General features: G+C 36.9%; 2 protein-coding genes across 2 annotated transcripts in view; one reads left to right on the top strand and one right to left on the bottom strand.

The window, feature by feature from the left end:
• The window catches only part of LOC118827255 (zinc finger protein 239-like), a 76,772-nt gene that overhangs the window by 25,295 nt on the left and 34,717 nt on the right, over nt 1-16,760 (top strand). Inside the window, exon 3 of the mRNA XM_036598546.1 lies at nt 7,268-7,754. Within this exon, the coding sequence (XP_036454439.1) occupies nt 7,268-7,754 (487 nt within the window). The remainder of the gene's footprint in view (nt 1-7,267; nt 7,755-16,760) is intronic.
• Nucleotides 1-16,760, bottom strand: part of LOC118827256 (zinc finger protein 501-like) — a 30,378-nt gene that overhangs the window by 6,023 nt on the left and 7,595 nt on the right. The window lies entirely within an intron of this gene.

Raw genomic sequence — 16,760 nt, 5'->3', positions numbered from 1 at the left:
TCAGTATGTGCTGATGTCCTAGTACAGGCCAAAAATATAATATAAACGAAAACGCAGCCTTACTTTGCTCTGTTTTAACATTTAGTTCAGCTATAGCCTCTTTCTTGCTTCTCAGTCAGGAAACCATTCCGCGAAAACAGTTAGAGTTTCTTGTACAATGTTTCTCAATGTTTGACTTTTTTACGAGGCTGAAGTCAGCTTCTCGTTCGCCAGCTTCTTGTTCAAATTTTCCCGTTCCACCTTAAATGGTGCCTGAGGTGCTGGAATGTACTGCTGCGCAATTTAAGGTGGAAAAGGAAAATTTGAACGAGAAGCCGGATGAATGAGAAACTGACGGCTTTGCAACTTTTTAGTGTTTGACAGTTTCTCGTTGCAGATTAAACATATCAGGAGACCATCTGGAGTGATTATAAATGCAAATAATTCCATTCATCTCCAAATTATCGATGTTCATTTTAAATCTTTCTATTTGCCGTTTCGTTACGAGCTAGGCGAGACTGTTATGATCTGCGTTGCCGTGTGACCAGCAGTCCGCACGCTGATCTTCAGGGTTAAAGGGTGAATTAGCAGTTCTACATTAACTTCAGTGTTTAAGACCATTTGTTGTTAAAACAACTGTGTTAGAACTGTGTGTTATAACTATCAGCAGAGCTTTATTTTACTGCAAAGGAGGATTATGTTATTTTACCTAAAAATCTAGTTCTGCTGTGGAGCCACATGTTGCAAACCCCTGGCTTAGCTAAAGCAGAAAAAAACATTATAGACTAATAATAGACTGTTACTGACTGTACTGTGCAGAGCCAGGGTCACTGATGAGAATTTTGAGGCTAAAGTGTTGCCGAAGTTTCACAAATGACTCTGAATGTCATGTTTTTATATCATCCTTTCCAGACGGTACAATGTTGAAGAATTTGTATCTGTTGCTGGTTGTCTTACTGCATAAAGTTTTTTTCCACATTATAATTCAGACTACTTGTTTTCTAATTTGTGTCTCAATTTTGCATAAAACAAGGATCATATATGCTATCCACTCAAAACGCTGGAGGCGGGACTTGACTGAATACGGGTGAGATTTAAAATAATGACCGTTCCGTCTGTTTCCGTGATCTTATGGTTCCAATGTGAAGCCGCTTTAGGCCAGGTGGTGGCGCTAATTCTGTAACTATTATTATTCTCCTACTGCACTAAAGCGGAGAAGCAGAAGGTTGTGTTGTGCTCAGCGGTCCACGCCTCCGCGCTCATACAGTGTTGTTGGAGGAATAGAAACAAGAGCTGAACTGTTGAAGGTAGGAAGCTCTCCGACACTTTAACACTCACTGTTCTTCACTCACTCTGAGACAAACAGCTGAAGACACATTTGAGTTTAGAAAATAAGATTTGATGGTTTTAAATTAGAATAGCCAACACAGAAACAGCTTCATTCAAACCAAACTTGCTACTCGGAAAACTTGTAATAATGCCCTCTGGTGCATTAAAATGCTGGGTTTTTGCTTTCCACACATCCTTTGGAACAAGCTTTATTATTCTTGTCTTATATTTTGTGCTTATTTTCTTTTGTGTTAATGTTATTAAGTTCATTAAATCATTATTGATAGTTATTGGTGTGAACGTAAATGAATGCATAGTCAGGAATGAGTCGTTCTTGAGTTTCTCAGATCCATTGTCAGTTTGTGAACACAATCTTATCAACAATTCACTTATAAAAACAAATGTGCAATACGAGGTCATGCATTATTGGTCATGTAATTGTAATAGGTGAATAAATATTGATGGGTATATGATAATATTATCCAAGGTGGGTATAATTGTATAGTTACATGTACAAATGTGGTGAGAAAATCACAGTTTGATCTAGAACAATATTAAGTACTTCCTGAGAGCTGTTAATGGGCCACTCTCAAATGTCTAATGTCACTCTCTCCAGATAGCATGAGTGTGAATAGAGCATGATGGGGCGGGACGTAATCTTCACGATGAAGTAATTCTTCCTGCCAACATTCTGTGGTCTAATCAGTAAACAGTACCTAAGTGATTTGAATACAAAATCATTGGTCTTGTTGTTTGAGGTGAAAAGATGCATTTATTTAATGTAATCAGTAGGATCGTTGCTGTGGCAGCATTGAGGCTGTGATGGTTTGAATGGCAGAAATCCAAGAGAGTAACTATTAACACTTTAACCTTTAAAAAGTATAGGCTTTATATATGTGTGTTAGGCTAATTTAGTTTAATTTTGATGTAGTTGTTTTTTATTTAAGAGTGTAATGCATTGGGGTGTCCTTTTAATTGTCAGAGCTGCATTTTTTTCTTCCATAATCTGGCTGCTGACTGTGATGTGCTGATCATTATCATTAAAACTGACCATGATCATTTTGCATTAGATTTTTTTTATCTTTACTAGGCATGTAACGATTCACAAAATGTAAAATTTGATTCAGTATGACACATCAGTGTCATGATAGAATACATTTTTCAATATAGCAAAAATGAGGAATGACTGAATATGTGCCTCATGTTCATGAGTTAATTCTAAAATGTTAATGTTTGCATCATGCACACAGCACACGTGCATGTGCAAGTTTTCAGGCTTGATACAGTTTTGATTCTAAGGTCAAGATTCAGTTTAATTTTCAATATTTTTTCTGTTAAAATATCTTGATTCTGCAAAGCTCTAATTACGTAGTGCACAGATTGGTTGGGCTCAGTTAAACAAAAAAGTAGAACTTTTTCATTGCCTGCCGCACTGATCTCTAAATAAATAACCTACCAAATCACAACTTCTGGAATTTATAAGTGCCTCAGTAATCCACTCATTTGAGCATGGGTGTGCCAGTAGCATTAGCCCCGTCCCTCTCCACCCACTTTAATCTGACTGGATGCCCACAGATGTTCAGTTTTGATAATTGACCATGATTTTCATGAAAAGACTGAAATGAGAGATGCTCAGAAGGGACAAAGGAGGTATGGCAATCATTGCTAAATAATTGCTTCTTGGTTAAAAAAAAAGTCAGTTTTTTTTAAATTAGTTGGTCAGTTGGTCATTACTAAATTGTTTAAAAGCTCTGAATGCTCATTTAACCTGGCCTCATACCCAAGCTACTAAATCACAGATTAATGCTGAGCTTGTGGACTTGGGTAAGAAAGTCATTTTGATTGGTTATACTTAGTGATATCATGATGGAGCTTTTTATTTTTTCATAATACATACTCAATGTTTAAAAAAACACTACATCAGCCAATTATTAACCATACTTAGGTCAATTTTGACAGAAATGTCAGAACCTTATAAATCTCATCAAGGTGGCAAGGTGAGACGAAGTTTATGCCCTGATCTTTAAAAGACGGCGGTGGGACGGACGACCAGCTTATGAGTCTCAGAACACGACGTCTTCCTCTCGCCGCTTCCTTTATACGTACATATGAAGCACGTTTTCCTGATTCTGACATCATTTTAAAGCAATTAAAACACAAGCGCGCCAACTGGAAACTCATCTCACGCGGACTGGACCTCACGTGATGTTCGCTGTCATGGTAACGTTTACTCTAAACGCTACTCCACGCATGCGCATCATTTTGCATCGGATCACTTGTAGTGAGCATGTAAACGAAGATTTTCCATCAAATCGTTGAATAGAGTGTGCATATAAACACCTCAGTCTGAATCTGTAATCGGATTGTATTCAATCGGATTGGCAAAAATCTTTGCATGTAAACATACTGGTGTCAAGACATCACAGTGCTTTTAAAATCATACACTCCTCATCTAAAGTAAACATTTATCAACTGTAAACCGTTTTATTCTCCCAGAGAGTTTTCTTCTCTCATTCAGGTCACTGGTTACATCCAGCCAAGAGAACACGAGCGATGGGCAGAAACTGCTGGCCAATCAAATAACGAAAGTAGAAAGGAGGAATCCAGACTCATCACTTATCATTATGGGAGGCTTTAACAGTGCAAATCTAACTAAAGAAATGCCCAAGTACAGACAGCATGTCACCTGTACGACAAGAGAATGAAACATTTTGAATCATTGTTACGCCACTATTAAAAAAGTCTATCGCATGGCTTTTGTCATTCCTAACACAGTCTCAATCACCTCATACCACATACACGCAGAAATTCAAAACCAGCAAGACTGTCTTCACTACAGTGAAGAGGTGAATCAGTGGAGACATTGAAAAGCTACAGGGCTGCTTTGAATCCACAAACTGGACTGTTTTGAAAGAGGCAACAGAGAACCTAGACGAATATACAGACACAGTGACATCATATCAGTTTCTGCAAGGACAGCTGCATTTCAACTATGGCATGGGTGAAATACAGCAACAGTAAACCATGGTTTTTAATGGAACTCGCACAGGCTTCGGAGGCAAAATGAGATTAAAGAGATTACCAACTACAAGGTGAGAGACTCCCCCTCTCCTGAACAACCACTAGCTTACCAATGACCTGAGTGAGTTCTACTGGAGGTTTGAATGCACAAGAGACTCATCTCACTACTCATCTGACCATCAACGAGTAGGATGTTAACAGGCTTTTCAGCAGACAGAAGGAGAGAAAAGTCCCAGGAATTGACCTAGTCTCTCCATCCTCCCTAAAGCACTGCTGTGACCAACTAGCACCGATCTTCACCAAAATCTTGAACAGATCACTGGAACTCTGCTCTGTTCCCTCATGCTTTAAAACATCTACCATCATTCCAGTTTCCCAAAAAATGAACATCACTGGACTAAATAACTACAGGCCAGTAGCCCTGACCTCTGTAGTCATGACTTTCTTTGAATGCCTGGTCCTAGCCCCCCTGAAGACCATTACAAACCCTTTCCCGACAAACAGGAGACAGCAGGTGTGGCTAAGAAAACACATCAGACCCCCTGACCCTCATTACTGGAGTACCACAAGGTTGCGTGTTCTCACCCCTGCTCTTCAATCACTATACTACTGACTGTGTCTCTAAGGAACTAACTGTTAAGATACTGAAGTTTGCAGATGACACCACCATGGTGGGCCTTGTAGCCAACAGTGATGAGTCTGCCTACAGAAAGGAAGTTGATCAGTTTGTCTCAACCTGCTGCTGAACACAGAAAAGATGGTGGACTTCAGGCGCAATCTCCCCTCACCATCAATGGCTCTGTGGTTTCCCCTGTGGAGTCACTTAAGTTCCTGGGCACCACCACATCCAGGGTTCTAAAGTGGGATATGCACACGGTCTTCATCGCCAAGAAAGCACAGCAAAGAATGTTCTTCCTGAGACACTTAAAAAAATTTAACCACTTGAAAAAATTTAACCTTTAAACAGTGATCAGAGAGTCCATCCTCACATCATCCATAACCATCTGGTTTGGTTCCCACTCTTTACAAGAACGTGCCAAACTCCAGCGCAGAATCAGGACAGCGGAGAGAATCATGGTAGTCTGCCAAAGCTTCAGGACATCTACAACAGCCAGGTGATGAAGCACACTGGCAAAATAACAGCTGACCCCTCTCATCCTAGACATCAACTCTTCCAGCCACTTCCCTCTGCTAGAAGAGTCAGGGCCATCAAAATCAGCACGACCAGACTTTCTAACAGCTTTTTCCCCAGACCTGTAGCACTTATCAACCACAGTGGATACTTCTCACGTTAAACTTAAACTGAGCCAACAAACCTTCCTTACAGTATTACAGTATAACTTCTCCTGTAGCATAATATGTATTTGCACTACTGTATAAATACATTTTTACAAATGTTCATATTACTCAGTAATATTCTGTATATAATAGTTTTCATATTATATTTTATTGCACGTCCTGACATACCTGACCTGCATACATACATTCATATCTGCATATGTACAGATATCCACATATCTTATATGTACAGCTCATGAGCTCCTTTCACATTGGCTGTAATTCTATATTCTATTTATTGTATATTACTTTACTTTTTCCTTAGCTCAGTACTTGTTAATAGATTATGTGCTGTCTGGTTTGTTTATCATGTTACATGTTATACAATTTTACAATTTAAAATGCAAAGTTACCATTTATTTGCTAAATTTAACAGAGGTAAAAACTACATAAAATGTGTTGTGCATGCAAAAGTTCGGACACCCTCTTAGTAAATGGTAATTTTAGCCAAATAGTTTTTAGACCACAGCACCTGATTCCAAAATGTCTCTGGTTTATCTAAGAGTTGTTTGCAAACTTTCAGACAGTAGGTCAGTGCATCATTATTCCCGTGCCAGTGAAATATTCCTATTTGTCTTTGGCAGTAAGGCACTTTTTTCTTCTTCCAGAAAGGAATGACGTCCGGTTTCTCTCCTGCACAAATTACCCAGTTTTGCTTTACATGTCTGACCGGTCTACAAACAGTTTTTTTCAGAGATATTTCTTGGTCTTCCAGATCTTCAATAGTTGTCCTTAAATTTCATTTCTTAGCACCATTTCAGAAAATAAAACTTTATAAGCAGAAAGTATTAAGATATATTCTTCCCTTGCTTTGTAAGTCTATTACCTATTGTTTCAGATCCCCAATCAGCTCCTTGAATAACCCCATGTCTATGAAATGTAAGCAGTCTTAGAGGTTTGAAGGATCACATAATTTATGCTCTGAAATTGTCTTTACTTGATTTGGATTAAGGCATAATTAATGAAATAAGCTTGGAGACCTTACAAAAAATGCGTATAGCAAAATTCATATTTCAGCTCCTTAGCAACCTTGTAATCAGAAAAATGTACATGGAATAATGTGTATCGAGTTTGGAGTTATTTTGTCTATGACAGGATGTGATGGTGCCGGTTTTCTAATAATCCCAGTGATTTTTGCCATGGAGAAATTCGGCTTAGCCCCTAAGTTTCCAATATCAGCATGACACCAACTAAAGAATGGCAACATCACTTCCGTGGTCTGTATGTCTGAATAGATTAAGTCATTAGGTGATTGGTTTTTCCACATCAGATGTAGGATTATTCTTTCTTTGCACTTTCTGCCAGTTGTTGTAAGTGCAGCAATCATCATTGCAAAATGAACCATTGCACATTGAATTTAGATTTCTTTTTTCCTCTTACAGAAAGGAATGATGTCCTGTTTTGCTCCTGCACTTTTCTGCCCAGCCTAAATGTCCCTACATAAACACGTCAGGACATTCCATCAAGAGGAATGTTAAGCTGCTGAAACAGGTTAAATATACGAATATGGCTTCTAGAAGATGTTCCAGTACTCAGCAAATGTCATCTGGTACCCTCCACATAAACACATCTCACAGACAAATACAGAAGTGCAACAAAGATAGAACTCACTACTGCTTGGAGTGTGGAAAGAGTTTTACTGGACAGAGTTCTCTCAAAAGACATCAGGGTATTCACACAGGAGAGAAGCCGTATCACTGCTTAGAGTGTGGGAAGAGTTTTAATCGTCAGAGTCATCTCCAAGAACACCAGCGCATTCACACAGGAGAGAAGCCGTATCACTGCTTAGAGTGTGGGAAGTGTTTTAATCGTCAGAGTACTCTTCAACAACACCAGCGCATTCACACAGGAGAGAAGCCATATCGCTGCTCGGAGTGTGGGAAGAGTTTTACTGTACAGAGTCATCTCCAGCAACACCAGCGCATTCACACGGGAGAGAAGCCGTATCACTGCTCAGAGTGTGGAAAGAGTTTTAGTCAACAGAGTAACATCCAAGAACACCAGCGCATTCACACAGGAGAGAAGCCGTATTACTGCTCAGAGTGTGGGAAGAGTTTCAGGCATTCAAAGACTGTGACGACACATAGGTGCACTAAGAGCAGTGGTGGAAATAGGCAGTAAAGAGTGTAACCTTAACACAATCCGGGAATAAAAGTCTCCTGGAATCGTGCTTCCAGCCCAGGTTTCAAACTGTTTTTAGGGGGAAAAACATGGTATTGTTTCTAAAACATGAGCATAAAATGAAATGATTTCTTTTGCTGAATACCAAATGAAGCCTACAGCTCATACACACATGGTACTGCATATTCTCCCCAAAATGAGTTTCATTTGTATTGTATGTTGAAAAAATTCAAGAATCTCTGCATTCAATATTAAGTTTTTTACTTTCTAGTTCGGTATATCTAAGCTTTTATAGTGTTTCTGATCCAATAATGGATGTTTTGAAAGCATTTCCAGTGTGCCTGGCTCCCTGAGTCTCATTTGCTCTGTTGATTTCTACACAATAATTAGTTAATGCTTGTTGCAATAAAAGTGCCACTTTGTCTTCCCTTTTAACCTTTAGGAGATGTTCTTCTGTATGTTCAATTGTTCTTTCCTACTGCTGCAAAAGAGATATAAAGACTGCAAAATTGAAGTTTTTGCTGTGCTGGGCAGAGCTAAATAGCTTTGTAATGGAGACTCTGGAGTGTGAAGCATAGGAAGACATCAAGCTGTCTGAGTGATGAACTGGTGACCTCTCCTCAGTATAGCCTATGTATACCTGTTCTACGCAGCATAAAGTTGCATAAAGGCCAGACTGCAACTTGTCTATAAACTTCCCATTACTGTTTTCAGAAACTTTAAGGACGGTTGTTCCTTGTGACCCTTGGAGAGTGAATGTTCTTTGAGAAGGATGCTGTGACATAAGTAAGGACTTGTTTATACCCGTCTCCAGTCTATCCCACCAGACAGTGCAGCGGACTGTGGTACAGAAGTTGGAAATGGGCATTTCCATTATTGTTGAACTGGGTGAAGGGTGACCATTTGGGGTTGTTCAAGGCCTTGGGCTTCACTGAGAGCAACTCTTGCTGACATCATTAGGATGTACATGAGAGACACTATCTGTGTTGACACAGTCTCACCAATGGCACTGTGTTTAGTTATGTTCCTGTACCAATCCAAGTCTGCATATTATAGTTTTGATTTGTAATGAATCAATATGTGCATGCAATTTATTATGTAGATTGTCTTATTTACTTATCATTTCATTAAGGTATAACTACTTTGACCAAGTCTGTGTTGGACAGGGAAGACGTGTAGGTGCTCTCAACCCCCACCTACACTGTCTTTTCTTCTTCTCTGTCCCCTCCCTTTTTGGTTTAGTCAAGTTTTTGTGAATGTGCTTACCTGTTGAGATTATTTTCTTAATTTTTCTCTATTTTTATTCTTTTAATTAATATTTCCTTTTATGTTCTTTGTGTAAACCTGAAAAACTATTGAATTTGATCTATACTTTTGAACTTCACCGTGTAGTCTTTTAGAGAAGTAGATTACATCACAGAAATTATGAATGGGTCTTTTTCATACATTTTTAAATTTTTAACTCAGTCGTGCTGTGGTAAATCTTTCCACCACTAGATAAGCTTTACCCTGCTTTAGCTTCTGAGAGGCAACAAAAGCAGGGCTTCCTACTTTTCTTTAGCAAAAATTGGCAGGCAATACAGTCATTTAAGGTATTTAACCGTGCTATATAGCCTAATAGATGGAATATCCTAATAAACTTCTTTTTTTCTTTCCCATAATGTCATCTACACCAGAATCAGAACCAGTTTATTTCAAAATGTTACATACAAGGAATATCATCTAATTTTCCATACTGCAACCCTAGAATTTGAAATAGTCAATCTCACTGAACTAAACTTACACATCACATGCCCATTAAAAAATGGTGAACTTGGGTGGGAAAATTCATTAAATTAGGGTTTTAACTCTTAAATGATGAGCGTAAGCTGTTGTCTGTAACTTCAGTAATGGGCCACTTGGCACATGCCACACTTGGGCCAAAAGTACTTAGCCATAAATAAACTGAGCACTCATCTGCTGCAACGTAAAGGTCTGGCCCTCTTCGTTCATTGACACTGGTGGGCCACATCTTTCATGCCAGATTTGGCCGTTAAACCAGGGGCGATTCTAAGATTCTAAGAGCTCACCCAATGAGACCAGAACTTCCTTTTAAAAAAAAAAAAAACACTTTTTACTCTTATTTTTAGAGATGCTGGGGCTCAATTAAGGGGTCCTTGAGCACCCCTAAAAAAGGGCTAGACATGCCTATGCCTTAAGCATAGGTCCAGCATCTGGCCCAATTCTGGCCCACAAGCCTAACATCTATCCCAAAGCCAACCAACACTTACATATGTAAGCCAGAATTGGCCCAGAAGTGTCTGCTGTCTGGGTGGGCCACTTATGACATGCCAGACTTGGGCCAAAAGTACTGAGGTGTAAATCAACCAGGCACAAATCTGCTGCAACTTAACTGTGCTGTGGACCTCTTCCTTCATCCACATTGTTGGGCCAACATTTTATGCCACAGTGGGCCCTTAAAGTGGATAGGAGTCAAAATCATACATAGCTGTCCAGCACCTGGCCCAATTCTGGCCTACAAGTCTAATATCTTCTAGAAGTCAACCAGTACTCGCAGATGTAAGCCAGAATTGCTCCAGAAATGTCTTCTATCTGGGTTAGAGTGCCTAGACAGCAATATTCAGAGTTTAATAATATCATATTAGTACCCATTTTATTTAAACAGCTTGTGATAGAATTACAATATTTTAAATGGACTTTGGTACAACAAAATGTATATTATTGATGTGTGTTATATAGATAAAATATATCGATAAATATACAGATATAATTATAACATTGATAGTAGGCAGCTTAGAGGTTATATTAACAGTGTGCTGTTGTGTTTTGTAGTAATGCTTTTGGTGTAATAAAACAATGAATGGAAAATAGGACCACACTAAACCAAGACTCCATATCGACTCTGCTAACGTGGCTTGCTCACTCAGTGTAGCTCCATCTCCATGGCCAAGCATCGGGCAGTGTTGCCAGATTGATTCTATAGATTACCACCAAAAAAATTTCAAAACCTGCCAAATGCACAAAAAAACACCCAAAACCACATCTGAACCACAATACAAAATACAGCATTAAACCAACGTGATATCAGTAATAAGCTTCTGAGTATGTTTACCGCTGATGTCTTCAAAAAATTTGCAGATTAGTATTTGTCACTAGAAGGCACTGTCTGTCTTGAACAAATGTGTTTATCACTGAGATGCCATAAAGCACTTCTCAAAGTGAATCAGGCACATCAATCACACCGTTTGGGTGTGGCATTACCTCATTTTGCCTGTTCTCCTCACTGGATTCTGAGTGATGCCTTCTTCGAGAAGGCTCCTCTACATCATTCTCCATTCCAGAGTCATCCACTTCATCTGATGTCTCGTCCCTCCTCCTCCTCCAAATTTTTCTGTTGAATGTCCCCACCAACAGTAAAATAACACCTTCTTAAATCAAGAAAAGAAGCATTCCCTAGAGCTCATACATGTAGGATTACATTGCTACTTGGTAAAGCAGGTAAGAATGTAAAGGATAATTCTTAATTTTAGAATATATATTATGTATTCTAATAACTGAATATCATGTAATTATCAACTATCATCAAATACAATCTGGAAACCAGTCCAAAATTCCAGAAAGTACAGATCAAGTTATCAGTAACACTCAGACACAGAACATCTTCTCTGTGTCAATGTTCCCAATCAATGAACAAAATAAGGTAATAGTGGTATTTACATGTACATTAACAATAACATGAATAAAGACAATAAGAAAAACATTACAAAAAATATAAAAAAAATATTAACTCTATTTTTTAAATTTAGGAACAGCTCTCACAAATCTATGCTACAGAGAAGAGAAAATCATATAATTGCTAGATTCTCACGACATGCCACGCTGGAACTCCAGGAGGCAAAAAATGTTTTCCTGCCTAATAGACCCAGGAAAGAGTGAGTTGCCTTGGCTTTCTAATAATGTAAGCAATAATATATACTTAACAGGGCCATTATTATAACATGCATTCCTTTCTTTAACTCTGTATCTGTTGCAGTCAGAATGGTCAGTGGGCATGTTCAGGTACTGCTGTGGCCTGTCCTCTCCCCATTTTTAACCATTGGTTTAGAATACTGAATAACTCCTGTGGTAGCATTAGTGATACTTCAAAAACAACTCAAAATAGGAGTTAATGTAAAGATGCTCTTATCTTACATTGCAGACCAGCCATGCAAAAAAGAAGCATACTTAAGTACATTAATAGTGTGCATGAAATATATAGAGAATACAAATAGTACATTTTTATTGCATTTATTTTATGGGAACAAAATACACTTAAGTTAACTTTGATATATATCTTTAAAAAGTATATTTTTAAATGCATGAGTATATATATACTTCAAAAGTATTATATAGTATGCTGTAAAGCAATACACTTACATCACTGTATTTCTTAACACAGTGAAACATACTAGCAATTGAACCTGGGTATTGGTACATCCAAGAATATATACATTTAAAATATGCTTTATGTGTCTGTGTCTTTGTGTCTTAGAAATTGCTTAAGTTGCATTGCAGCAGAGGTTGTTCCAGTTTAGAACAGAAAATCACTTGTAGGCAAAGAAGATTTATTGCAGCATGACTTAATTAGACACAAGTATTTATAAGCTGTGTTTAGTTATTCCAATATAATATATTCAAGTATACACATAAATGCATGCTTTTAAGTATACATTAATACATGCTTTGTTTGTTGAATGTATTTAGGTTTATTTAGTGATACTGAAATATGATTTAATATGCATTTAAGTGCATTTTAGTTGCAATAAGTAGTACTGAAGTGCATCAGTACATGTTTATAACTTATGGTTACAAAAAAAGCACTCAAAGCACAAAACTTTGCATTTAATATATATTTAATCATAATTACAATATAAATACACAAGTTGTTCCAAAATAATATATTTGGTATGCAAAAAGTATGTTTAAAGTGTAAACATTAAAATATTTACTTTTTATATGAGACACTTTTGAAAAGTACGCTTAAATGCATTTTTATTTCACAAGGACCAAAAAGTTTGCAGTAGTTTCATCACTAAAGCTGCAAATATTATAAATAGTTTTTCTTTGTCAGTTGCTGATACGTTTTCACAAACATGTAAGCTTTATATCTCACATACAATGACTGGTAAAGTCTTGTAAAGTAAAGAGTTCCCAGATGTAAATATCTATCATGTAATCATGTGATATAAACATGTGATCATGTGATATCATGTGATATAAACAGATATAAATATACTAATAGATGTAAATTTCTTTCATATACTAAAAGATATTTATATCTATTAGTATATTTAGAGATTATATGGAGATTACTGATCATAAATAGGAAATATTTAGGGTTGAGTCATATGATTAAGATTAAACTTAAAGTTAATTCAGATTTTAAAGGAATAAATTCAGGATTAAAATGAATTGGCCCTGTGTTCTCTATATATTTAATTCCTGATCAGGAATCTCTATTCTAACTAAATTCCAAAAGTTTATTATATCATTAGATAAGAACCGTGAAATAATATCTGAATTTTAAGTAACACAAAAGCTCCTACAGTATGAAGTACAGTAGTATTAACCCACTAGTTAAGCATCTAAACTAAAGATCCTGCTTCCCACTTGTGAAGTCTGAATTAGGAGTACGTCACGTTCGAATGCTGTGTTGTCGGAGCAAAATGAACAATGGTGGATGCAAGGTTCGTTCTCACCTGTAAATTATAACTAGACCTCCATTTTTGATGACCGTAACAATGTATTGAATATGTTTAGGATATGTTTATATGATAAGTTTGGTTTGAAATTGATTATTACATATTGTGTTGAATTATTTTCTACTTAAACAATAACACAACTATTAAGCCTGTCATTTTTTTTTCCGTGTGGATTTGCTATAAGGCTATTATAGTGCTATAATATTTGCTAAAAGGCTGCATTTTTTCCTTTTAACAAGCATAATATTTTGTACAAACATATGTGCCACTCTAGCTTTGCAGTGTAAATGTTATAAACCTAGAAAGGTCAAAAAGTTTAAAGTCAGGGATATTTCCTCAAACAACAGTCTTTGTATAAACTTCAGAAAGTGTCAGTATTTCTTTTCCATGAAGATGAGTTTCATTAATAAAAAAGCTAAGTGTCTTTAATAAACATATATAAAGTCTTTATAATAAGATCTCTTTCATTAACTTATGAACTCTTTAATGAAAAAATAGAGTATCTTTAGTACATACAATTTACTGAATAAATTATAAATTAACATGAATTAGTCCTAAGGTTTACATTTAAAACAAACTTGCAACATTAAGAAACACCTTCAGGCCTTTCACAGCCAACCCCATATCTTCAGTTGTTGTGGAATGACTTCATCATTCTTTCAAAGAGGGTATTTGTTGATTTTATTTGCTCCATGATTTCATCATGTCTTTGTTGAGTTGCTTCCTCACACTTTTGCAGAACAGCTAGTAATTGTGCTTTGTCTTCTTGTGCCTTGCTTTTGCACTTGAGACTGAGCATGTTGTCAGTTGTTGGAGGTGGCAAAGGTGAAGGACTTGACCTCTCGGAGTCGGAGGATGATGGATTGGAACTGGATTATGCAGAAGATGGATCTTCGTCAGCAGAGGCATGCAATGGGGGCTACTGTTGCAGATGTGCCTTGATATATGACCTCTGGGCACCTAACTATACTTCCTTTGCAGCGCATACAACAGGGAAATCAATGTCATAATTCCCCCCAATAAGTTTGTTCATTTCTTTGAAGAACTGGAACTTCATGAGCCCTTTCCCTGTTGAGTCATTGGTATCTTTGGCCTTTTTATAGGCATCCTCCAGCACTGACCACTTCCTAGCGACTTTGTCCATCTGAAATTAATGCTTTAACCGTTTGCTCAACTTAGTCGCCATTTCCTGCCAAAACAACTGCTTTTGTTCTCTGGCCATTATTACTTTAGAATTCAGATTAGCTAGGTTGAGAGGGAGATCTGAATGTTCCTTGATCAAATGCTGCCACATGAGGTCTATTAAGAAAGAGTTCAAATGTTTAATTAAAATTCATAGATACACTGGAAGACACCAGGGTGGTTCTCAATTTGACTACTCAATATCATTTTGTTAATAAATGGGTAAAGTCAAAATAAACTTGCAATACACTGATGTACAATACACAGCACTGATGCATGTTGCTGGTATGAGGTGGAGAGAAGTGGGAATGCAGAGGGAACGCAGCTGTGCACAAAGTAAACATTGCATCCAAAATGTGAGCTAACATAACATTAATAACATGCACCGTTCTATCGGAAGAGTAGTCAATTTGCTATGGACAGAATGATAAATAGCAATGTTCTATATCAAGTTAAATGCACATAGATTACAGAATAATGTGTACAAACAACCATTAACAACAGTTACACTGTTATAAATAAGGAATTATGTACCATCCAATATTAAACCTGTCCTCTTCTCCGCCTTGTTGAAAGGTTGCAGGTCACCTCAACTCGGGAACTCTGGTATCAAAATTATCTCCAAATTTCCCACCAGAAATTACGATTTGAGGGAGTGTTCATGTGAGGGCACCTTTAGTGTGTCTATTATTATCATCAGCAAACTGATTTTGATAAAAGTCCCTAACTAAGGTTAATCCCGCTTTTGAAATGAAAAATTGAAGTCACACTAAAAAAACTTAAACAAAGGCCTGTATTTAACTGTGGTGTTTTTAAATGAAGCAATTAAAACATTAACATATTTGTTTTTTAAACTAATGGAAGTTGCACTTTTGCACACAACTAAAAATAAAATGCACTGTGTTTCTGAAAATATTCCAGATATTTCTTACATAACCCACTCACCCCATAATAGATTTAATTACTTATATAATGTTGATTTAAATAATCTGAAACACAAACCAGAAGTTATTGGATATTACTTTTTTTTTATAATGAGCTGTTTGTGGTAATTTATATCAGATTTCAGCATCTGTTTCAGGATTTGATTAGGATTTGATCAAGATTTGATCATTGCTTTGCAAATGAAATGGATTCTGGATATTTTACATCGCTTTCGATGTTTTGCAGCCCATGTGTCAAACACAAGGCCCATGGGCTACGTCAGGCCCGCAAAATTTTAATTTTCTATTAATATTAGCAAAGATGCCAGGTGTCTAGTTCAAGTGAATGGGCAGTTTTAAAAAAACCTACTGTAGATTGGGGACATTTAAAGAGGTTTAACAGGTTTCCAAATGTATGAAGATGTACAGCAATCATATCAGAATCAGAATTTGCATATGTATCTACAGCTAAATTCCTTTATATTATTGAAAACAGTAATTTTGAACAATAATGTATTTAAAAATTTGCTCTGCTTTAAGGTTTTGCATTTGAACCACTTCTATAGTTCTCTGCCTCTCTAAGAAAGTGGCAGCCTTTCAGAGGCTGGAGCAATTCAGGTGAAATTAACAGTTATTCCAGGGTAGCTGAGAGAAGCACCAGAATAGCCTAAATACTAAAAAGTGAAGTGATATATGCGAGTATATATAGAACTACACAAAAGCACAATAGGATGCACTGTAGTATTCAATTATTTTTGCTTCATGCATAATTTGTTTGACAGGTCACTAGATAAGGAGCTAACTTAGTCTAGTTGTTATTATCATCAAACTTATTTTGATAGAAGTCTCTAAATGAAATAAATGGTGCTTTTGAAGTGAACAATGCTGCAGAGCTGCATCTGCACACTGTACAAGAGCAAAAAGAGTCAGAAAGAGAGCTAGATAACAACATTCACCACTGCAGCTCTTTATGTGTGACTCACATCCACAACTCAACCATTCTGGAAGAAGAAAACAAACTCTTACTGCGAATGCAGTTTATCAATCACTACAGTGTTTCTTCTTTTTGTTTGCTGTGATACTGACACAGAGAAAAGTGATGAACACAAATTACAGATTTAGGCTC

This window comes from Colossoma macropomum, unplaced genomic scaffold (assembly GCF_904425465.1).
Source record: "Colossoma macropomum unplaced genomic scaffold, Colossoma_macropomum, whole genome shotgun sequence".
Classification (NCBI taxonomy): domain Eukaryota; kingdom Metazoa; phylum Chordata; class Actinopteri; order Characiformes; family Serrasalmidae; genus Colossoma; species Colossoma macropomum.
The sequence above is the reverse complement of the archived record's forward strand: the minus strand, read 5'-3'. Positions and strand labels throughout refer to the sequence as shown.